General features: G+C 38.9%; 1 protein-coding gene across 3 annotated transcripts in view; it reads right to left on the bottom strand.

Moving 5' to 3' along the window:
* Window positions 1-448: 448 nt before the first annotated feature.
* Window positions 449-25,121, bottom strand: part of LOC102136801 (uncharacterized) — a 64,099-nt gene continuing 39,426 nt past the window's right edge. For all 3 annotated transcript variants that reach the window (XM_045375312.3, XM_065532811.2, XM_065532812.1), the window contains exons 4-6: window positions 17,878-18,004; window positions 16,784-16,879; window positions 449-6,727 (exon numbers count right to left, since the gene is read on the bottom strand). In XM_045375312.3, the coding sequence (XP_045231247.2) occupies window positions 1,986-6,727; window positions 16,784-16,879; window positions 17,878-18,004 (4,965 nt within the window). In that variant the 3' untranslated portion in view covers window positions 449-1,985. The remainder of the gene's footprint in view (window positions 6,728-16,783; window positions 16,880-17,877; window positions 18,005-25,121) is intronic.

Here is a 25,121-nt window from a genome sequence, read left to right as displayed (position 1 = left end):
AACTTCCAAGCCCTCATTTATAGACTTGGGAGTTATTGGCTATTTTCTCTCCCTACACTTCATCATGAAAAGTTCAGAGGCTTTACATAGCCTCTTCCATAAAGACACCTGCTGTTGCCATTATGACCTTTTCTTTGGTGGCATGTTGAAAGTGGAACTTCTTTCTGAGGCTTGTGGTCTTCTGGTCTACAGCCTGGGCAGAAGTTCCAGATATTCTTGGACATATTTTTCATCTATCTGGAATTTCTATCACCTCCTACAAAGGAAACTCAGTGGGTGGTAGGAATAAGGTGCTAAGTAACTTTTTTTTTGGAATTTAGGTAACATCAGAACCAACTTCCATGCTCTCATATGCATGAGCACCTCTCCCCCTCATTGTACATCCGGCACTGAGGGTAGGTCCTGGCACATTGAAGGTGCCCAATAAATAAAATGCACAACAAAAAGATTTTTCCTTTTTATGTAAATATTACAGGTTCATTGCAAAGAAAAAAATTAACTTAAGAACACAGAAAAGAAAGTAAAAAACAAAAAAATCTGATACTCCACTAAAACAGAAATAACCATCATAAATTTTTTGGAGACCATCCTTTCATTCATCTCTCTCAAAAGTTCACATAAATACATAATATTACATATATAGTTTCATACCATACATGCAGCATTTACATTTTTCTGTTTTTATAGTCTCCCCTCCCCTTATTGCTAATTCTCCTTTTTTCACTCCCCTCAAGGTAATCAATATTAACAGCCTGGTGTATATTCTTCCATACCTGTCTCCATGTGCATCTAACCACACACACATAAATACAAAATAAATGGGTGTGATTATTTTAACAAAAATGATATATTGTATATATACATTTCTGTTATAAAGCAATTATTTATCAATACATTGTGGAAATACAGTGAAATCAGCTAGTATAGATATAGTTCATTTTTAAAATTACTCTCACACTGTTCCATAATAAGGATATGTCAGAATTTATCTAACCATTTCTCTATTAATAGGTATTCATTTGTTTGCAGTTGGGGCTTTGCCCCCCTCTACAAACAATACTTCAACAAACATGTTTATTTATATTCTTATGCATTGATGCTGCTTTTATTTCTATGGGACAGATCCCAAAAGTGAGACTGCTGGGTCTAAGAGTATATATGTTTTAAACTTTTCAATATATATTATTGGACTGCTGGTGGAAGTATGTTATATAACCTTTAGGTAATAGTACATGGTTTCCCAAACCCCAATGGCAAAAGATCTCTTAATTTCTGCCAAATCCATGAAGGGGAAGTTTCATCTCATTGAGCATTTCAATTTGCATTTCCCTGAGTAATTCTGAGGTTCAAAATCTTTTCATAGGATAATGATCACCTACAGTTGCTCTCCTATGAAGAACCATCCAGTCCAGAGGAATTAAAGACTTAAGTGTAAAAAATAAAATCATAAAAATCTTAAAAATAAATTTAGGATACTATGTATAACCTGGAATTAAGGAGATCTCTTTTCAGTAAAATGAGTCAATAAAAAATCTAAAAAGGAAATGATATATTTTCCTATAAAAATGTTGTGCCATTACCATAAAGTATAAAGACAAATGCTAGATTAAGAAAAACATCTGCTACATAATGAAAAAGGATTAATATCTAAAATATATAAAAAGCACCTCCAGGTTTATAAGACAGATAAATGAATAGAAAAATAGGCGAATACATATATAGGCAATTAACTAATGATAATTTGTTAAATGAGTAAAGTATGAAATCTGGATGAAGGCTTTCATTTGTTCATTATTTTCCTCTAGTGAGAGTTTCCTTATAACTTCTAAGATTTAATGTTATTAAATGATTTCCCACATAATTGTTTATAGTTACTCTATATACTTTCTGATGAATTCCTAATGAAGATTTTCCTATATTCATAAAATACAGTTTATAAGATTCATCTTGTGGAGTTGACATCTAGGTGAATGACTTATTGTTCTTTATATTAACTTACTTTCTCTCTGATGTATTATTTGATGTACAATAAGGCTTGAACTACTCCTGAAGGCTTTTCCACATTCATTACATTTATAGGGTTTTTCTCCAGTATGCATCCTCAAGTGTACAGTAAAGTCTGAGTTAGTTCTGAAGGCTTTTCCACATTCTTCACATTTATAGGGCCTCTCCCCAGTATGAATTCTCTGATGTAGGGTTAGCTGTGATAGAGTAATACAACCCTTTCCACATTCCTTACAGGTGTAGGGTTTTTCTCCAGTGTGTGTTCTCCAATGCACTGTAAGGTAAGAACCCCTCCTGAAGGCTTTTCCACAGACATCACACTTATAGGGCTTCTCTCCACTATGGATTTTCTGATGTTCTGTGACATGTACCATCTGGCTAAATGCTTTCCCACAGTCATTACATTTAAATGGTTTCTCTCCAGTATGTGTTCTTTGATGTGTATTAAAGCCTGAGTTACTTGTGAAAACCTTTCCACATTCATTACATTTATAGGGCTTCTCTCCAGTATGACTTCGTTGGTGCACAGTAAGCTGTGATGTATTAGTGAAGGCTTTCTCACATTCATTACATTTATATGGTTTTTCCCCAGTATGGGTCCTCTGATGTACAATAAGGTATGATTTAGTCCTAAAGGACTTTCCACAGTCATAACATTTATAGGGTTTCACTCCAGTATGAATTTTCTGATGCTCCTTGAGATGTACCATTTTGGTGAAGGCCCTCCCGCAGTCAGTACATGTATATGGTTTCTCTCCAGTGTGAATTCTCTGATGTACAGTTAAGTGTGATTTTATTCTGAAAGACTCCCCACATTCATTGCACAGGTAAGGTTTCTCTTCAGTATGAATACGCTGATGTAGAATTAGAGAATAAGAACGCATGAAGGCCTTTCCACATTCATTACATTTATAAGGTTTCTCTCCTGTATGCATTCTGTGGTGTACAGTAAGGCATGAATAATTAATGAATGCTTTCCCACATTCATTACATTTATAGGGTTTTTCTCCTGTGTGAATTCGCTGATGTTCTGTGAAATTTGCAATGCGGTTGAATGCTTTCCCACATTCATTACATTCATAGGGTTTTTCCCCACTGTGAGTTCTTATATGTACGATAAGGCTTGAATTACTTCTATAGGCTTTTCCACATTCATTACATCTAAAAGGTTTCTCTCCAGTATGAATCCTCTGATGCACATTAAAAATTGTGGTGTTCTTAAAAGACTTCCCACACTCATTGCACTGATACGGTTTCTCTTCAGTGTGGGTCTTCTGATGTACACTAAGATATGACTTGTTCCTAAAGGCTTTCCCACAGTCATCACATTTGCAGGGTTTCTCACCATTGTGAGTTTCCTGATGTCTTGCAAGTTTTGATTTATCACTAAAAGCTTTCCCGCATTCATTACATTTATAGGGTTTCTCCCCAGTATGAATTCTCTGATGTAGGGTTAGCTGTGATAGAGTAATACAACCCTTTCCACATTCCTTACAGGTGTAGGGTTTTTCTCCAGTGTGTGTTCTCCAATGCACTGTAAGGTAAGAACCCCTCCTGAAGGCTTTTCCACAGACATCACACTTATAGGGCTTCTCTCCACTATGGATTTTCTGATGTTCTGTGACATGTACCATCTGGCTAAATGTTTTCCCACAGTCATTACATTTAAATGGTTTCTCTCCAGTATGTGTTCTTTGATGTGTATTAAAGCCTGAGTTACTTGTGAAAACCTTTCCACATTCATTACATTTATAGGGCTTCTCTCCAGTATGACTTCGTTGGTGCACAGTAAGCTGTGATGTATTAGTGAAGGCTTTCTCACATTCATTACATTTATATGGTTTTTCCCCAGTATGGGTCCTCTGATGTACAATAAGGTATGATTTAGTCCTAAAGGACTTTCCACAGTCATAACATTTATAGGGTTTCACTCCAGTATGAATTTTCTGATGCTCCTTGAGATGTACCATTTTGGTGAAGGCCCTCCCGCAGTCAGTACATGTATATGGTTTCTCTCCAGTGTGAATTCTCTGATGTACAGTTAAGTGTGATTTTATTCTGAAAGACTCCCCACATTCATTGCACAGGTAAGGTTTCTCTTCAGTATGAATACGCTGATGTAGAATTAGAGAATAAGAACGCATGAAGGCCTTTCCACATTCATTACATTTATAAGGTTTCTCTCCTGTATGCATTCTGTGGTGTACAGTAAGGCATGAATAATTAATGAATGCTTTCCCACATTCATTACATTTATAGGGTTTTTCTCCTGTGTGAATTCGCTGATGTTCTGTGAAATTTGCAATGCGGTTGAATGCTTTCCCACATTCATTACATTCATAGGGTTTTTCCCGAGTGTGAGTTCTTATATGTACAATAAGGCTTGAATTACTTCTATAGGCTTTTCCACATTCATTACATCTAAAAGGTTTCTCTCCAGTATGAATCCTCTGATGCACATTAAAAATTGTGGTGTTCTTAAAAGACTTCCCACACTCATTGCACTGATACGGTTTCTCTTCAGTGTGGGTCTTCTGATGTACACTAAGATATGACTTGTTCCTAAAGGCTTTCCCACAGTCATCACATTTGCAGGGTTTCTCACCATTGTGAGTTTCCTGATGTCTTGCAAGTTTTGATTTATCACTAAAAGCTTTCCCGCATTCATTACATTTATAGGGTTTCTCCCCAGTATGAATTCTCTGATGTAGGGTTAGCTGTGATAGAGTAATACAACCCTTTCCACATTCCTTACAGGTGTAGGGTTTTTCTCCAGTGTGTGTTCTCCAATGCACTGTAAGGTAAGAACCCCTCCTGAAGGCTTTTCCACAGACATCACACTTATAGGGCTTCTCTCCACTATGGATTTTCTGATGTTCTGTGACATGTACCATCTGGCTAAATGCTTTCCCACAGTCATTACATTTAAATGGTTTCTCTCCAGTATGTGTTCTTTGATGTATATTAAAGCCTGAGTTACTTGTGAAAACCTTTCCACATTCATTACATTTATAGGGCTTCTCTCCAGTATGACTTCGTTGGTGCACAGTAAGCTGTGATGTATTAGTGAAGGCTTTCTCACATTCATTACATTTATATGGTTTTTCCCCAGTATGGGTCCTCTGATGTACAATAAGGTATGATTTAGTCCTAAAGGACTTTCCACAGTCATAACATTTATAGGGTTTCACTCCAGTATGAATTTTCTGATGCTCCTTGAGATGTACCATTCTGGTGAAGGCCCTCTCGCAGTCAGTACATGTATATGGTTTCTCTCCAGTGTGAATTCTCTGATGTACAGTTAAGTGTGATTTTATTCTGAAAGACTCCCCACATTCATTGCACAGGTAAGGTTTCTCTTCAGTATGAATACGCTGATGTAGAATTAGAGAATAAGAACGCATGAAGGCCTTTCCACATTCATTACATTTATAAGGTTTCTCTCCTGTATGCATTCTGTGGTGTACAGTAAGGCATGAATAATTAATGAATGCTTTCCCACATTCATTACATTTATAGGGTTTTTCTCCTGTGTGAATTCGCTGATGTTCTGTGAAATTTGCAATGCGGTTGAATGCTTTCCCACATTCATTACATTCATAGGGTTTTTCCCCACTGTGAGTTCTTATATGTATGATAAGGGTTGAATTACTTCGATAGGCTTTTCCACATTCATTACATCTAAAAGGTTTCTCTCCAGTATGAATCCTCTGATGCACATTAAAAATTGTGGTGTTCTTAAAAGAATTCCCACACTCATTGCACTGATACGGTTTCTCTTCAGTGTGGGTCTTCTGATGTACACTAAGATATGACTTGTTCCTAAAGGCTTTCCCACAATCATCACATTTGTAGGGTTTCTCACCATCGTGAGTTTCCTGATGTCTTGCAAGTTTTGATTTATCACTAAAAGCTTTCCCACATTCATTACATTTATAGGGTTTCTCTCCAGTTTGAATTCTCTGGTGCTGATTAAGACGGGCACACTGGCTAAAAGATTTCCCACACACATTACACTGATAAGGTTTCTCTTTAGTGTGAATTCTCTGATGTACCATAAGTGACGAGGAAGCAATGAAGGCCTTTCCACATTCATTACATTTATAGGGTTTTTCTCCAGTGTGGATTTTTTTGTGCTGACTGAGATATGAAGGCTGGCTGAATGTTTTCCCACATTCATTACATTCATAAGGTTTTTCTTTAGTATGAGTTCTTTGATGTTGAATGAGCAATGACCTATAACGAAAGGCCTTTTCGCATGTACCACATTTGTAGGGTTTTTCCCTATTATTGGATTTTTTCCCCAAAGTAAGTTCTGAAGTCTGCCTTATGGCTTTGCTGCCTTTCATCTCCTTGCAAATTATCTTCCCCAAACGGGTATCTGTAACCAAATTTAAATTCTCTGTGAAATTTTCCTCTTGTGTTTGGCATCTGCTGTGAAGCTCTTCGGTGGCAATGCCTGGTTCTGGAATAAGAACAGATTCAAATCTAAAGCCTCTTTGACTAGTGGGAGTCTTCTTGAGTGGAATTATTCTTTGACTCAAATGATTCTCCTGATTATTTTGTAATCTCAATATCCTATCATTCCATTTCCATAACCCTTCCACTCTGGAATCCCACAGACCATTCTCCGTAAGTTTCTCTAGTACGGCATCCTGTGATAAATCTTCAGAAATATCCTTTGTTCGTGTAGCATTCTTGGTTGCAGGTTTGGGCTCCATGTCTGGAATAAAAAAGAGATAAATCAAGTAATTCCTTTCTTAAGCTGGAGCAATCTCACTAAAGAGAACAATAAAAATAAATACATGGATAATGAATATATGGTTTTAATTGCTTTCACACTTGTTTTCTAGTGAGAAGAAGGTAGGGTTAAGGGAGGCTGGTTTAGCAAAAACTAAAGTAGAAAATTCACTGAAACTTTCCTGTTAAAAAAGTCCATTCAGCTAGGCACAGTGGCTCATGCCTATAATCTCAGCACTTGGGAGGCCAAGGTGAGAGAATTGCTTGAGTTCAGGAGTTTGAGACCAGTCTGGGCAATACAGCAAAACACTGTCTCTACAAAAAAAATACAAAAATTAGCCAGGCATGATAGTGTGCACCTGTAGTCCCAGTTACTTGTGACGCTGAGGTGGGAGGATTGCTTGATTCCAGGAGGTGGAGGTTGCAGTGAGCCAAGATTGTGTCACTACACTCTACCCTGGGTGACAGAGCAAGACTGACTCAAAAAAAAAAAAAAAACAGTGTTGCAGGAAGTCAGGGACCTCTAATGGAGGGACTGACTGAAGCCCTGGCAGAATGTGAAGATTTCATGGACATTTATCACTTCCCCAACCAATACTTTTGTGATTTCCTATGCCTGTCTTTAATCTCTTAATCCCACCATCTTCGTAAGCTGAGGATAAATGTTGCCTCAGGACCTTGTGATGATTGTGTTAACTGCACAAATTGTTTACAGAGCATGTGTGTTTGAACAATATCAAATCTAGGCACCTTAAGAACAGGATAACAGCGATTTTCAAGGAACAGGGGAGAGAACCTTAAAGTCTGGCTGCCTGTAGGCTGGGCAGGACAGAGCCATATTTCTCTTATTACTGAAAACAGGTAAGAGAAGTATCGCTGAATTCTTTCCCCAGTAAGGAATATTAATAATTAACAGCCCTGGGAAAAGAATACATTCCCAGGGAAGGCCTCTGAAATGGCCTCCCTGGGAGTGTCTGCCTTTATGCAGATGTAGATAGGGATGAAACATGCCCTAGTCTCCTGCAGCACCCCTGGCTTGCTAGGATGAGGAAATTCCAGCCTGGCAAATTCTAGTCAGACCGGTTCTCTACTCTTGAACCCTGTCAAAATGTTTATCAATGACAATGTGTACACAGCAGGACACAGAAGTTCATTAGTGATTCTAGTTTCGCCCTGACCTTGTGATCTCACCCTGACTTCCTGCCTTGTGATCTTTTGTTGCCCTTAAGCATGTGATCTCCGTGACCCACACTCTATTCGTACACTCCCTCCCCTTTTGAAAATCACTAATAAAAACTTGCTCATTTTGCAGCTTAGGGGGCATCACGGAACCTGCTGACATGTGATGTCTCCTCCAGACACCCAGCTTTAAAATTTCTCTCTTTTGTACTCTTTCCCTTTATTTCTCAGACTGGCCGACACTTAAAGAAATAGAAAAGAACCCACGTCAAATTATCGGGGGCAGGTTCCCCCAATAAAAAAGTCCATTTGTGATTTAGACCCAACTATTTTAGATGGTATTCTTCAACTTTTGACAAGCTCAAACACTGTCATACTCTCCTGCTATTTACTCCACAAACCAGACATTAGTTCCCAACCATACTTTCTATTTGTCTTTTTTTTTTTTTTTTTTTTTGAGACAGAGTCTTGCTGTGACACCCAGGCTAGAGTTCAATGGTGCGATCTCGGCTCACTGCAACCTCCGCCTCCTGGGTTCAAGCAATTCTCCTGTCTCAGCCTCCTGAGTAGGTGGGACAACAGGCATGTGCCACCACGCCCAGCTGATTTTTGTATTTTTAGTAAAGATGGGGTTTTGCCATGTTGGCCAGGCTGGTCTTGAACTCCTGACCTCAGGTGATCCACCCACCTCAGCCTCCCAAAGTGCTGGGATTACAGGCATGAGCCACCATGCTTGGCCTCTATTTGTTCTCATTCTTGATTGACTAGCTTTGTTGTGAGGGCTTTCTCAAATTTCACCGGCAGAATAGTTTATTCAAGTCTTTGTATATACCTTTTAATAAAACTTTTATGGAAAAAAACACTGATTTTCAAAAAGAGCTAAACAATAAACTAATCAAAAGTTAATATTTATACTTACTATTTCATATAGTGATAATTATTTAATTAAGGGTAGATTTAACAACGTTTTTATGGCCCTAAGAACTTTTCTGCTAGTTTGTCAAAAATTCATTAAAAATTACACTGTGGGATACTGGTCTTATAATGTGTTTGTGTATGCAATTTAATATTTTATTTTTAAGACACTTTAATGCTTTTTAAAACTTCTAATTCATTTTCAGGTAATTATGCCTCAATGTTTAAATATAAGTTCAATAAAAGCTCTTGTTGATGGTAGAATGGTTTTATGACTTTTTTTTTTTTTTTTTTTTTGAGGCAGTGTCACTCTGTTGCCCAGGCTGGAATACAGTGGCACGATCTCAGTTCACTGCAACCTCCACCTCCTGGGTTCAAGCGATTCCTGTGCTTCAGCTTCTGAAGTAGTTGGAATTACAGGCATGCACCACCACACCCAGCTAATTTTTCTTATTTTTAGTAGAGAAAGTATTTTGCTGTGTTGGCCAGGATGGTCTCCAACTCCTGGCCTCAAGTGATCCACCCTCCTCGGCCTTCCAAAGTGCTGGGGTTACAGATGTGAGCCACTGTGCCCAGCCAATTTGATGATTTTAAAACTCATTTTTAAACAGTATGATTTGTCTACGTTATTTTACTTTTATAACATTTAAATTAATATTTTGTTATGTTGTTGCTATTTATCACTCTTACTTTTAAATAGTTTTAATTAGTTTGAGCATATTTTTTGCTGTCATAGGATATTATATTGCCAATATCTGATAAAAGAAAACAAAACTTTTGTTGTCAGAAAAAAAGCTATAAGGCTGAGTGTGGTGGCTCATGCCTGTAATCCCAGCACTTTGGGAGGCTGAGGCAGGAAGACTACTTGAGCCCAGGAGTTTAAGACCAGCTTTGGCAACACAGTGAGACCCCATCTCTACAAAAAATTAAAAATGAGCTTGGCATGGTGGCACACACTTGTAGTCCTAAATATTTGGAAGGCTAAAGCTGGAGGATCCCTGAAGCCCAGGAGGTTGAAGCTACAGTAAGCTATGATCTACACTGCACTACAGCCTGGGTGACAAAGTGAAACCCTGTCTCAAATAAATAAATAAAAGAAGGCCAGGCATGGTGGCTCATGCCTGTAATCCCAGCACTTTGGGAGGCCGAGGTGGGCAGATCACCTGGGGTCAGGGGTTCGAGACCAGCCTGGCCAACATGGTGAAACCCCACCTCAACACAAAAATTAGCTGGGTGTGGTGGCACACGCTTGTAATCCCAGCTACTCAGGAGGCTGAGGAAGGAAAATTGCTTGAACCTGGTCAGGAGGTCAGGAGACGGAGGTTGTAGGGAGCCGGGATTGCACCACTGCACTCCAGCCTGGGTGACAGAGCAACACTCCATCTCAAATAAATAAATAAATAAATAAATAAATAAATAAATAAAATAAAATAAAAGAAGAAGAAAAGCTATAGAAAACATGTGTAGCACCAATTTGGAATTCAGAAACTAATAATAAATGTAAAAGGCCAAAAGAATATGAAGTTGGAAAGCAGAAAAATAATGAAAAACTTGCAAACATTAGAAAAGGAGACATCCAGGATAGGGTGAAAAGGTCTATCACAGATGTAACCAGAGTCCTAGAAGGTTAAAAAGAGAAGTGAGAGAGAATGGACAGAAGCTAAGTCAAAGAAACAATGTATTAGAATTTTCCACAACAGATAAAAAAAAAAATCAAGTCACAAATCATAGAAGCCAAATGAATCTTCAGCATGAGAAAGATGAAGAAAACTATACTAAAGTATACAGTAGTAAAACCACTGAAAACTAAACTCTTAAAAGCAGCCAAAAAAAGAGAGACAGGGCCAGGAACGGTGGCTTACGCCTGTAATCCCAGCACTTTCGGAGGCCAAGGTGGGCGGATCACCTGAGGTCAGGACTTCGAGATCAGCCTGGCCAATACAGTGAGACCCCGTCTCTACCAAAAATACAAAAATTAGCTGAGCATGGTGGTAGGTGCCTGTAGTCCCAGCTACTCAGGAGGCTGAGGCAGGAGAATCACTTGAACCCGGGAGGCAGAGTTTGCAGTGAGCTGAGATCACGCCACTGTACGCCAGCCTGGGCGACAGAGCAAGACTCCATCTCAAAAAAAAAAAAAAAAAAAAAAAAAAAGAGACAGAGATATCCGGTTTTGTTTTTTGTTTTTGTTTTTAAAAAAAAACAGAGTCTTGCTCTGTCGCCCAGGTTGGAGTGCAGTGGATAGGATTACAGGTGGGTGCCACAATGCCCAGCTAATTTTTGTATTTTTAGTAGAGATGGGATTTTGCCATGTTTCCCAGGCTTGTCGTGAACGCCTGACCCCAAGTGATCCACCCACCTCGGCCTCCCAACACCTGGTCAAAGACAGATGTCCTTTAACGAGCAACAATTAGATCAGCAGTTACAAATTATAACCAATTTGGCCCACTGTCTGTTTCTGTATAGCCAGCAAGATAAGAATGATTTTTTGGCCGGGCGCGGTGGCTCAAGCCTGTAATCCCAGCACGTTGGGAGGCCGAGACGGGCGGATCACGAGGTCAGCAGATCGAGACCATCCTGGCCAACACGGTGAAACCCCGTCTCTACTAAAAAAATACAAAAAATTAGGCGGGCGCCTGTAGTCCCAGCTCCTCCGGAGGCTGAGGCAGCGTAAACCCGGGAGGCGGAGCTTGCAGTGAATTGAGATCCGGCCACTGCACTCCAGCCGGGACGACAGAGCGAGTCTCTGTCTCAAAAAAAAAAAAAAAAAAAAAGAATGATTTTTTATATTTTATTTATTTATTTACTTTCTTACTTATTTTGAGACCGAGTCTTACTCTGTCACCCAGGCTGGCGTGCAGTGGGCAATCTCAGCTCACTGCAACCTCCGCCTCCTGGGTTCAAGTGATTCTTGTGCCGCTGCCTTCTGAGTAGCTGGGATTAGAGGCCAGTGCCACCATGCCTAGCTAAAATTTGTATTTTTAGTAGAGACGGGGTTTCACCATGTTGCCCAGGCTGGTCTCAAACTCCTGGCCTCAAGTGATCTGCCTGCCTTGGCCTCCCAAAGTGCTGGGATTACAAGCACGAGCCACCACGCCTGGCCAAATTTCACATTTAAAGTGGTTGAAAAATATATGAAAAGAATGATTCTGTGACACATTAAAAATGTATGAAATTCAAATTTCAGAGTTCATAAGTGAAGTTTTAGTGGAGCACAACCGCACTACTTAGTTAATGTGTTGCCTATGGATTCCTTGGTGCTAAAATGTCAGAGTGGAGAAGTTGCAGCAGAGAGTCCTTATGATCCAACAAAGCCGAAAATGTTGCTGCCTTGCCTTTTATATAAAAGTTTAGACAGATGGTTCACTTCTCAACAGGTTCTACATAAGACAGAAAACAACAAATGATACCTTTGAAATGCTGAAAAAATGTAACCGCAAATCTAAAATTCCAAGCTTACCAAAAATATCCTCCCAAAATGAAGGTCAAATGAAAATATTTTTAGAAAAAAAAAGAGAAGAGGCTAGGCATGGTGGCTCACGCCTGTAATCCCAGCACTTTGGGAGGTCGAGGCGGGCAGATCTCATGAGGCTAGGAGTTCGAGACTGGCCTGACCAACATAGAGAAACCCCGTCTCTCCTAAAAATACAAAATTAGCCTGGCATGGTGGCATATGCTTGCAATCCCAGCTACTCGGGAGGCTGAGGAAGGAGAATCGCTTGAACCTGGGAGATGGAGGTTGTAGTGAGCCAAGATCGTGCATTGCACTCCAGCCTGGGCAACAAGAGCAAAACTCCATCTCAAAAGAAAAAAATAAAAAAGAAAAACAAAAGAGAGTATGGCACAAGTATATCTGAGTAAAAGGAAATATTAAAGAGTGTTTTTTAGGCAGAAGAAAAATAATCTCAGATACAAGCTCAGCATTGAAAAAAACAGAGAAAGGAAAGGCAAAAACGTGGGTAAGTTTAAATGAACATTGACTGCATAAAGCATAATAATAATATTTTACGTGATTTGACATATATAGAATTAAAATATATAATTTCAATAATGTATGTGAGGTTAAATGGAATAAGCTGTTCTAAGATCCTTTTATTGCTTGGGAAGAGGGAAAAACCTATATATAACTATTGAATCACGGATGCAGACTTTCATCTCAGGGTTAATCACTGAACAAATAATTTAAAATGTTATGATTACCAAGTGATCAGAGAGGGCAAATAGAACAATAAAAAGTGATAAATGTAAAGAAAGGCATGAATGGAAAGAAAAAGAATACAGAATGGGCAAAATGCTTTCACAGTTAAATGTAAATGTACTATGTATAAATAGACTGAACACTCCAAAAGACAGGAACTGTCAGATTGGTTAAAATATTAACAATAGGCCAGGCGCAGTGGCTCACGCCTGTAATCCCAGTACTTTGGGAGGCCAAGGCGGGTGGATCACTTGAGGTCAAGAGATCGAGACCAACCTGGCCAGCATGGTAAAACCCCGTCTCTACTAAAAATAGAAAATTAGCTGGACATCAGCAGATGTCCTGTAATCCCAGCTACTTGGGAGGCTGAGGTAGGAGAATCGCTTGAACCCAGGAGGCAGAGTTTGTGGTGAGCCGAGATTGCGTCATTGCACTCCAACCTGGGCGACAAGAGCGAAACTCAGCCTCAAAAAAAAAAAAAAAAGAAAAAAAAATTAACAACATACTACTTATAAAATAAAGACAAAAAGTACAAGAATACACAGAAGGTGAAAGTGAGCAGATGAAAAAAGATATACCATACAAACAACAACCAAAAGAAAGATGCTGTAGTGATATTAACATCAGACAAAACAGACTTTAAGGCAAAAACTATTAAGAAATGAGATACTTCAAAATGACAAAAGCCAATTTACCATAAAGATAACAATTATAACTTTGTATTTACATAATAACATAGCTTCAAATACAGAAAGCAAAAAATTAAATGAACTAAATAGGAAACAAATGTATAGTCTCACTAGCAGACTTTAAAAAATCTTTCTCAACTGACAGAATAAGCTGTAAGTACACAGATTTTAACAACGTAATTAACAAACTTAATCTCCTGACACATCTAGAAATTATACTTAATACGTATAGGCTATAAATTTTTTTCAAGAGCACAAAATGCTTACAAAATTCTGCAAAGACTGACATAATTCAGAGCATCTTGTCTGACCATAATAGAATTAAAGTTAATAAGATTGTTAGAAAATTCCCAAATGGCACAAAATTAAGAAAAACATTTAAAAATAACTGAAGGATAAAAGATATCACAATAGAAATATAACATATTTTCCACTCAAAAATTATGAAGATGCTACATAAAAAAATGTGATACAGTTCTGATAGCCCTAAACAATTAGAAAAGAACAGCTGAAAATCAATGATATAAGTTATCTAATTCAAGAGGTTAGAAAAGATCCACAAATTAAGCTCTAAGAATGGAATAAAATAATAAAGAACAGAAAGTAATAAAACTCAAACATACAAGAAAAAGGACTAAAAACAGTAATGTTTTTAAAAGCCAAGTAATGTCATGCATGGTGGCTCACATCTGAAATCCCAGCAATTTGGGAGGCCAAGGTGGGAGGATAGCTTGAGCCCAGGAGTTTGAGAACATCTTGGTCAACATAGTGAGACCCCTCTACAAAACATAAAAATCTTAGGTGGTGGTGTGTGCCTCTAATCCCAGCTATGTAGGAGGATGAGGCAGGAGGATCACTTGAGCCCAGAAGTTCGAGGCTGCAGTGAGCTATGATCATGCCACTGCATTCCAGCCTGGGTGACAGAATGAGACCCGGTCTCAAAGAAAAAAAAACAGTTGAGTAAGATTGATAAACTCTAGCAAGACTGAGTAAGATAAAATAAAGAAAACACAAAAAACCAGTATCAGGAATAAGAAGTGGCACATTACTTCAGATCCGTATAAACATTTAAATGATAAGCAGAAGATAGTATGCCAATAAATTTAAAAATTAAACAGAACAATCCCTAAACATAATTTGCTAAACTAAAACAAAAAGAAATAGGAAATAGGAAAAGTCCTAAGTACTGAAGGTATACAAGCTATAATTAAACACTTTTCCCAATAAAAGCTTCAGGCCAAGATGGCTTCCCTGGTGAATTCCACTACCATAAAAAATAACTTTCCCTCTCTCACAACTTTTTCTTCCCTCACCATAAGCTGATGATCTTGCCTCACATTTTAGAAAATATGGCAGCTATCATAATAGCGGCCTCAATCTTCCTGCCCTCAACTGACCTGCAGGTGCACCCATCTTCTCCACCTTTCTCAGTATTACAACACAGGAGGTGACCTCTCCACCTATTAAAGGTAAATCCCCCTTTCCATTCTAGATTTTATCTCCTTTAACCCTGTCAAACACTTTAGTCCTTCATCTTTGTCTTGCAACATCAATGTCGCTCTCTCCATTAAGGCGATCCTATCAGCACTCAAACATGTCATAGCAGCTCCCATCTCAAAAATAAAACAAGTGTTTTTTCTTGACTCCATTCTTTCCTTTAGCCACTGCTCCATTTCTCTTTCCCTCTTCACAGGGGAAAAAAAAGTCCCTCTCTAAAAAGTTATCTAAAACTATCTCTAATGTCTACTTTTCACTCAATCTTTTAAGCATAAATAATATCTGATATATAAAAATATGTAATGCATGTGTGGGTTGTTCATGGCATCATAATAAAATGAATCAGAATCTATTTATTTCTTTCCATCTCCACTACCATCACCCTAATCTTCCTCTCATCTCCTGGATAGACTATTGTAACAACCTTTTAACTTACTGCCTGCTTTATGCCTCAAGTTTAATCTCTATAAACAGGGTTATTTTCTAAAAACCCTGCAGTAAAATCTCTCCATGCTTTGGAATTCACTTAGATCATCTACAAAGCCCTGCACAGGCAGGCTCCTACATCTCTAATCTTATTCTGTACCAGTTTCCGCTCACTTTAGTCACAGCAGCTTCCTTTTGATTTCCAGAATACATGGCCTTCTTTGCTGTATTAGATCCTTTGCATTGTTGTTCCCTTAGCCTGGAATACTTCCCTTTTCCTCTTCCCCTCCCTGGCTTCTTCTTCTGACCCTTCAGGTCTCAGCTCAAATGTCACCTCTTCAGAAGCTCCCCTGACCACCCTGTTTGAAGGTGTCCTCATCCCACCCCAGTTACTCTTTCCTATCCTCCAATTTATCTCACAGCTGGGAGGTATGGCAACCATCATTTAGTTTGTTTTTATTTATTTGCCAAATTTCTGTTTCTCAAAATTTAATCTTCATGAAGGCGGGGACCTGGTCCATTTTATTAGGTGCTGTAGCCCTTGTACCTAAGCCAGTTCACAGCATATAGATGTATACTATTGATTAAATACATCAATACTATATTTTGATTCTCAACTGATTTCTTGTTTGTATTCTCAATTAGTTAAGAACCTGGAGGACAGGTGGTGGGTTCCTCCAAAGTTTCTGCAGCCTTGCAGGTGAAGAAAACTAAATAATGAGTAAATAAGTTTGCCTTAAGAGAAATCAGTGGGGACCCTTATGAAAGCATTTTCAGGCAAATGAAGGAAGAAATGTCAGATAATGGTGAAACAAATGAGAAACATAAAGTTAACTGGAGAAGATAGACCTGAAAGGGATATTTTGTGTATGTTTGAATGAAGAACAAAATAATAATTATGAAAAGCATGTCCCCAGGAAAGCAGAATAGGATGAGATGGTTCCCAAAAGTGGAGGACAGAGAGAGAGGATAAGAGAAGATGGGGGTGAGAGAGACAGGCAGCGAGATGGGGGATCTCTTCCTCTGAGACAGCTTTGAACAAATATATCTTTAAAAGTTTTTCAGATGTTGTGTTGAACATCCCCCTATAGTCTGTTACTTCAAATAAATCCCATCTTCTTGGTTCTGTTTAACTCACCAGGATAGGGAATTCTTGAAATTTCTCTCATTGTCACCCATAGTTCTTTCCCATTCTCCAAATGAGATATCATGTCTGGTTTGGAAACTGCAAGCCCTGTCCAGAGAAAAATAAACAGGATTTGATTGGAGCCATGAGCAAGAACTCCTGCCAAATTCAGTCTCAGTTCTTAATCTTCCATGCAGAATGACCATTACAGGAAGCTCTAGAGCCGCACTGTCCAATACAGTTGCCAGTTGTCACATATGGCTATTTAAATTTGAATTTAAATTAAATAAAATTAAGTAAAATCTAAAATTCAGTTCTTCAGACGGACTAGCCAAATTTCAAGTGCTCAAAAGGCACAAGTGAGGCTGGGTGCGGTGGCTCATGTCTGCAATCCCAGCACTTTGGGAGGCCGAGGCAGGCGGATCACGAGGTCAGGAGATCAAGACCATCCTGGCTAACACGGTGAAATCCCATCTCTACTAAAAATGCAAAAAATTAGCCAGGCGTGGCGGCGGGCGCCTGTAGTCCCAGCTACTTGGGAGGCTGAGGCAGGAGAATGGCATGAACCCCGGAGGTGGAGCTTGTAGTAAGCTGAGATCGCGCCAATGCACTCCAGCCTGGGCAACTGAGCGAGACTCCGTCTCACAAAAAAAAAAAAAAAAAAAAAAAATAGGCACAAGTGACTAGTACCTGCCATATTGTACAGTGATGTTTTAGACAATTACAAAGACATCCCAAAGGAGCTCAACACTATGATTCTGGTTTGGTGGGATAACAGATTATGGGAATAATCTAGTGAGTTTAGAAAGAAATTGAATACATTTGTTTCTTTCTTCTAGAGGTACTGATAACTTCCATTTAAGGAAGTGACTAGAAAATACTTCGGTCCAAAATCTGTGGGGTTGTCAACAATCTCCAAGATTCCAGAGAAGTATGTTTCTTACTCTACAATGGGCAGATCATGTAGTTAAAAGTGAGGAATAGCATAACCCAACAATGTGCCCCTAAGATCAAGTACTTCAGTTAAATACTTTAGAGGCCTTTTATCTTTGGCAAACCCGGTCAAATGGGCAGATCAATCAACACAGAAGAGAAGTTATCCTTACCCAGGGAGACCAGATTCCTGTAATTCTCTAGCATCACATCCTTGTGCAGGTTCCTCTGTGTAGGGTCCATCAATCTCCACTCCTCCAATGTGAAGTCTATAGCCACATCCTTAAATGTCACTGATTCCTAAAACAATTACACTGTGATCATTTAGAGACTATACAATTAGACTTGTTAGGCAGAATTATACATTAAAAACTGGGGAAGAGCCCCAGAAACCAGAATCACCAAATGATTATGTAGGTCAACCAGTTCATCCCTTATAGGATGTATCAATCTCTCCAGTGACAAGAACTTGAAGCCATAATATGCTGCCTATATAATCTTCAGAGTTTCATCTGATAGCAGAATTTCTTTTCAGACCAAGTCTGGCTTCCTATCAATTATAAAGATTGGCTCCACTATATTATCTGGAGTCAAACAGCATAGTTTCCTCCTTCCCTAGAAAGTATTTAAAATATTTGATAACAGCGAGCAGTTTCTACCCAAATCATCTTTCTTCCTTAAAACCCTGGCTTATCTAAAATATCAATTTTCTTTCAGTTCTAATCTATAGACTATGACTTACTAAAAGATATATTTTATCATTTGTATTATGGATATAGAATACTATAAGCTTTCTCTTTGAAAAAGAAAAATAAAAAATCAAGGAACTTTGGGGAAGTTCTTTGGTCAGGATATATACACATATTAAAAAATGGAAGACTAGGCCATAAACATTTTTAATGGTTACCTACTGGAGAAAAGAGGGAGCAGAGAGGACTGGAATGAAGGCTAGACTCCTTTGGCTATTTGTTTTGTAGATTGGACTTTTGGACCATTTAAATACTTTATATTATAAATAAAATTTAAAAAAAAATCCTTAAAAATTAAGAGTAACATGAAACCAGGTGGTAGCATACTCATTCATTAGAGAGGAACTATTTTGAGTGATTTTAATAGAGTAAGTTTTCTGTATATACCTCACAAGATACACCCTGAGAAAAATAACTGCAAAATAAAAACAAAACCAAAATATTTTCAGTAAATAATCATATTAATTATAGTGACAGACATGCTATTATGTACTGTTGTGTGTGTAGTGCTGGATAAAGCAAATCAGCATACTGATGCCATTGAGAACTAATACATTTGGCATGGGAGAAAGAAGACAGAAATGTACTATTGATAAGATTAGGTTAAAAACTCCATAGTTCTGAATTTGAATAGGAAGTATCACTAGAGATTCATGAAGCATTTTAAGGGGAAAAAAATATTTCCTAGCTTCAGCCACTGAAAAGGCCCAGAAACCATAACTAATAAGGTGGCACTATGCAAACCAGACTGTAGGCTCTAAATATTACTTCCGCCTAAAAGGAACCAGGGCCTAGAACACCCTGACACATCAAAAAGCAAGGAAGGTATCAAAGACTACTAGGGTCATATATAAGACACAGGAAACAACTTGAAGAGGCTTCCACTGGCGAATGATGTGACAATTTGAGCATCAATAAGGATAATAATTGCAATGGATTTAAAAAATATCTAATACAGTTATATTCATGATTCATTATTTTAAAAATCTCATCTATCATTTTTGGAGAATACCTGGAAACCGGTAAGTAAAGAGAAAGAATCAAACTTTCATCCTTTCTTACCTATGCAAAGTATACATAGTTTGTATTATAATCAAACATAATTAAGTAGTTGATGAGGGAAGGTTTTTCTTTATGGAAGTACTCTAACTAATAAATGAAGAAGGAACAAAAGAATTAGAACATCACAATTTGCAACTTCTAATGAATTAAAGAACCATCAGCAGCTGCTAACATAAAAGAAAGGCCTCAGTTTGATGGTGTACGTCTTCTGGTGGCATATACTAGCAATATGAAATGACATTGCTGAAAATATTTTAAAAAATCAAAATCTCAGCCGGGTGCAGTAACTCATGTCTGTAATCCCAGCACTTTGTGAGGCCAAGACAGGAGGGTCATTTGAGCCCAGGAGTTCAAGACCAGTCTAGGCAACATAGGAAGACCCCATGTCTACAAAAAATAAAATAGAATAAATTAGCTGGACATGGTGGTGCGTGCCTGTGGTCCCGACTACTTGGGAGGCTTATATGGGAGGAGCCCTTGAGCCCAGGAGGTCAACAAAGAGACGTTGTTTAAAAAAAAATAAATAAACAAAAAACATCAAACTCTGAATCTGATCAAGGATCTAACTAACAATTTAAAAGCAATACAGATGGGGCAGAGGGGCATGTTAAATAATTCCATGGGGATGTAATCAGTAAAATCCGTATCTTGTGAAATACTAAATTTATGCTGTCCAATAAAAATAAAAAGCAAGCCATATAGGTGATTTTATATTTTCTAGTAGCCACATTAAAAACAAAAAGAAACAAGTAAAATTAGTTTTAATAATGTTTTATTTAATCCAAATATATAAAATGTTATTTCAAAATGCATCAAAACAAAAACTCTTAATAAGATAGTTTACGTTATCTTATACTGTCTTTGAAATCTTGTGTGTGTTTTAAATTGACAGACCATCTCAATTCGCACTAGTCATGTTTCAGGTGGTCCAGTGTCACATGTGGCTAGTGGCTTCTGTATTAGACAACATAGCTCTAAAGTACCAATAACCTGGTTTCTTTAATAAACAGTTACAAAGCGGTAAAAGAAAGAGGGGGAAACTTCTGCATTAAAAGTGACCTAAGAGGCATATTAACCTATTGGGAGCAAGTCCCCCAAAATCTGGCCATAAACTGGCCCCAAAACTGGCCATAAACAAAATCTCTGCAGCACTGTAACATGTTCATAATGGCCCTAACGCCCGCGCTGGAAGGTTGTGGGTTTACTGGAATGAGGGCAAGGAACATCTGGCCTGCCCACGGTGGAAAACTGCTTAAAGGTGTTCTTAAGTCACAAACAACAGCATGAGCGATCTGTGCCTTCACGACAAACTCCTGCTGCAGTTAACTAACCCAATCTATTCCTTTAATTCAGACCATCCCTTCGTTTCCCATAAGGGATACTTTTAGTTAATTTAATATCTATAGAAACAACGCTAACGACTGGTTTGCTGTTAATAAATATGTGGGTAAATCTCTGTTCGGGGGTCTCAGCTCTGAAGGCTGTGAGACCCCTAATTTCCCACTTCACACCTCTATATTTCTGTGTGTGTCTTTAAACCCTCCAGCACTGCTGGGTTAGGGTCTCCCTGACCGAGCTGGTCTCCGCAAGTGGTGTCCATTCGTGGGGGCTCGAATCCAGGTCGAAGGGTCGCTGGAGCGATGGTTGGAATGGAAAAACTAAGCTGGAGGACACCCGAGTACTCTTAAAGCAATCCCCGTGGTGAGTGAGAAGGGAGCTCAGAAGCGTCAGGGTAACAATAGGACAAGTGTGGGGTCTGGTTCGTTTCACCTGGGAACTTTTTCACACTGATGATGAGGAGGAAGGAGAGCATGGCAAAGTAACAGAAGAGGTTACAGAGCATGTTTATTTGCAGTTAAAGCTAAAGCGGCAAAGGAGGGAGAGGTTCATCCCTACCCTTCTGCACCCCTTCAACATTATTTTGAAGAAAAAGACCCTCCAGATCTTTCTTTTCTGGAGGACACTGGGTAAAAAGTAGTTGCCCCAGTGACTGTTTGAGCAGCACCTTGAGCAACTGCTCTTAGTTCTATTCAGGCAGGAATTCAGCAAGCTAGACGAGAGGGTGATTTAGAGGCTTGGCAATTCCCTGTTCGAATACACCCCCCAGATCAACAGGGAAATATTAGTTACATTTGAGCCTTTCCCTTTTAAATTACTCAAAGAATTTCAATAACCTATAAATCAGTATGGACCAGGTTCTCCTTTTGTATTGGGACTGTTAAAGAATGTTGCTGTTTCCAGTCAGATGGTACCTACTGACTGGGACGCTCTTACTGGAGCTTGTCTAACTCTTGCTCTTACAATGTAAAGCAGCATTCTCCTGCTTACATTGTAAGAACATCTCCTGCTTACATTGTACATCTCCTGCTTACATTGTACATCTCCTGCTTACATTGTAAGAACTCCTGTTCTTACAATGTAAAACTCGGTACGCAAATGAAGCTTACATTCAGGCTGCTCACAATGCCCAGGCCCAACCTCAAATTAATATAACTGCAGACCAACTTTTGGGGGTTGGCGGCTGGGCTGGCTGAGATGCACAAGTGGTCATGCAGGATGATGCCATAGAACAGCTTAGCAGAGTGTGCATTAGAGCTTGGGAAAAAATCACTTCAGGTGGAGAACAATACCCTTCCTTTAGTGCTATAAAACAGGGACCAAGAGAACTATACGTTGATTTCGCAGCTCAGTTACAGGAGTCTTTTAAAAAGATGATTGCAGATTTGGCTGCTCAGGATACAGCGTTGCAGTTACCTTACTAGCTTTCGACAATGCTAATCCTGATTGCCAGGCTGCTCTGCGACCTATCAGAGGGAAAGCACATGTAGTTGATTATATCAAGGACTGTGATGGTATCGGAGGTAATGTGCATAAAGCTACTCTGTTGGCACAGGCAATGGCAGGACCGAGAGTGGATAAAGGAAATACTCCATTTCCTGGAGCTTGTTTTAACTGTGGGAAGCATGGTCATACTAAAAAAGAATGTAGAAAAAATCAGCAAGTCAGGCTACCAGATAGGGGAAAAAAGAAAACTGCTGATCCTGAAATATGTCCAAAATGTGAAAAAGGAAAACACTGGGCTAATCAATGTCACTCTAAGTTTGATAAAGAAGAGAACTTGATTTTGGGAAATGCCATGAGGGGCCTGTCCTGGGTCCCCTTCTAAACCGGGGCATTTCCAGCTCAGGTCATTCCCTCACCCTTGTACAATGTCTGTCCTCCGCCACAGCTGGTGGTGCCACAGTAGATTTACGCTGCACAAAAGCTGTAAGCCTTCTGCCTGGGGAATCCCCACAAAAGGTCCCAACAGGAGTCTGTGGACCCTTGCCGGGGGGACAAGAGGATTACTTTTAGGAAGGTCCAGTTTAAGTTTAAAAGGGGTACAAATACATACAGGAGTCATTGATTCAGATTACAATGGGGAAATTCAAATCGTTATAGCTACTTCTGTTCCCTGGAAAGCAGAGCCAGGAGAGCGTATAGCACAGCTCCTGATTGTGCCATATGTGGGAATGGGAAAAAGTAAAATTAAACAAGAGGATTTGGAAGCACAAATAAACAAGGCAAAGCAGCTTATTGGGTAAATCAAATTACTGATAAACGCCCTACCTGTGAAATAACTATTCAGGGAAAGAAATTTAAAGGTTTGGTAGATACAGGAGTGGACATTTCAATCATTTCTCTATAGCACTGGCCGTCTGCATGGCCAATTCAACCTGCTCAATTTAACATAGTTGGAGCTGGTACAGCCGCCGAAGTATATCAAAGTAATTATATTTTGCATTGTGAAGGGACTGATGGACAACCTGGGACTATTCAACCAATTATAACTTCTGTACCTATAAATTTATGGGGAAGAGATTTATTACACCAATGGGGAGCACAAGTTCTAATTCCAGAACAATTATATAGTCCTCAAAATCAACATATGATGCATGAAATGGGGTATGTCCCTGGTACGGGACTAGAAAAAAATTTTGCAACGTTTAAAAAGTTCTTGCCAAACATTAGGATATCATTTTTGATGGCAGCCATTGTTAAGCCTCCAGAACCTATACCTTTAAAATGGTTAACAGATAAGCCAATTTGGATAGAACAAAGGCCGCTAAGTAAAGAGAAACTAGAGGCTTTAGAGAAATTAGTTACTGAACAACTAGAAAATGGGCACACAGCTCCAACATTTTCCCTTTGGAATTCTCCAGTTTTCGTAATTAAGAAAAAAATCAGGTAAATGGAGAATGTTAACTGATTTAAGAGCCATCAATTCAGTTATACAACCTATGGGAGCATTACAGCCAGGATTGCCTTCTCCTGCTATAATTCCAAAAAGTTGGCCTTTAATAGTCACAGATTTAAAAGACTGTTTCTTTACTATCCCTTTAGCTGAGCAAGACTGTAAATGGTTTGCATTTACAATTCCTGAAGTAAACAACCTGCAGCCTGCTAAGCGTTTTCATTGTTTTGCAGATGGGTCTAGTAATGGTAAAGCTTCTTATTTTGGCTCAAAAAGTAAAGTGTTTCAGATGCCCTATACTTCAGGTCAAAAAGTGGAGCTTGTAGCTGTAATTGAGGTATTGACTGCTTTTGATATGCCTATTAATGTGATTTCTGATTCTTCATACGTGGTTCATTCCCCACAGTTAACTGAAAATGCTCAGTTATGATTTCAAACAGATGAACAACTGATGACTTTATTTACCCAATTACAAACAGCAGTTAGGAGTAGAATGCACCCTTGTTACATCGCTCACATCAGGGCTCATACACCTCTTCCAGGACCTTTGACTGAAGGGAATCAAATGGCTGACCACCTAGTTGCTAATGCAATATCTAATTCTAGACACTTTCACAATTTAACCCGTGTAAATGCCTCTAGTCTCAAATGCAGATACAGCATTACCTGGAAAGAAGCTAAAGCTATTATCCAGCGATGCCCAACTTGCCAAATGGTACATTCCTCATCTTTTATAGGAGGAGTTAATCCTCAAGGACTGGAACCTAACTCTTTGGCAAATGGATGTCACACATGTTCCCTCGTTTGGGAGACTAGCTTATGTACATGTATGTGTGGACAATTTTTCTTACTTTGTCTGGGCTACATGCCAATGAGGAGAGTCTTCTGCCTGTGTTAAACTCCACCTTTTGCAGTGTTTTGAGGTGATGGGCATTCCAGCTTCTATTAAAACAGATAATGCCCCAGGCTATACTAGCCAAGCTCTAGCTACATTTTTCTCTATGTGGAATATTAAACACATTACTGGTATCCCACACAATTCTCAAGGACAAGCCATAGTGGAAAGAAAGAATCTGTCCCTTAAATAGCAGTTGCAAAGGCAGAAAGGGGGAGACAGACAATACAGAACCCCACAAATGCAACTGAATCTAGCATTATTAACTTTAAATTTGTTGAGCCTGCCCAAAGGCCAGATATTATCAGCAGCTGAACAGCATCTACAGAAACCAGCTGCAAAGACAGAAGCAAAACTATTGGTTTGATGGAGAGATCCAATAACAAAAAGTTGGGAAATAGGTAAAATAATAACTTGGGGTAGAGGTTATGCTTGTGTTTTTCCAGGCCAAAATCAACAGCTGATTTGGATACCATC

This window comes from Macaca fascicularis, chromosome 16 (assembly GCF_037993035.2).
Source record: "Macaca fascicularis isolate 582-1 chromosome 16, T2T-MFA8v1.1".
Classification (NCBI taxonomy): Eukaryota; Metazoa; Chordata; class Mammalia; order Primates; family Cercopithecidae; genus Macaca; species Macaca fascicularis.
This window is presented reverse-complemented; position numbering and strand designations above follow the sequence as displayed.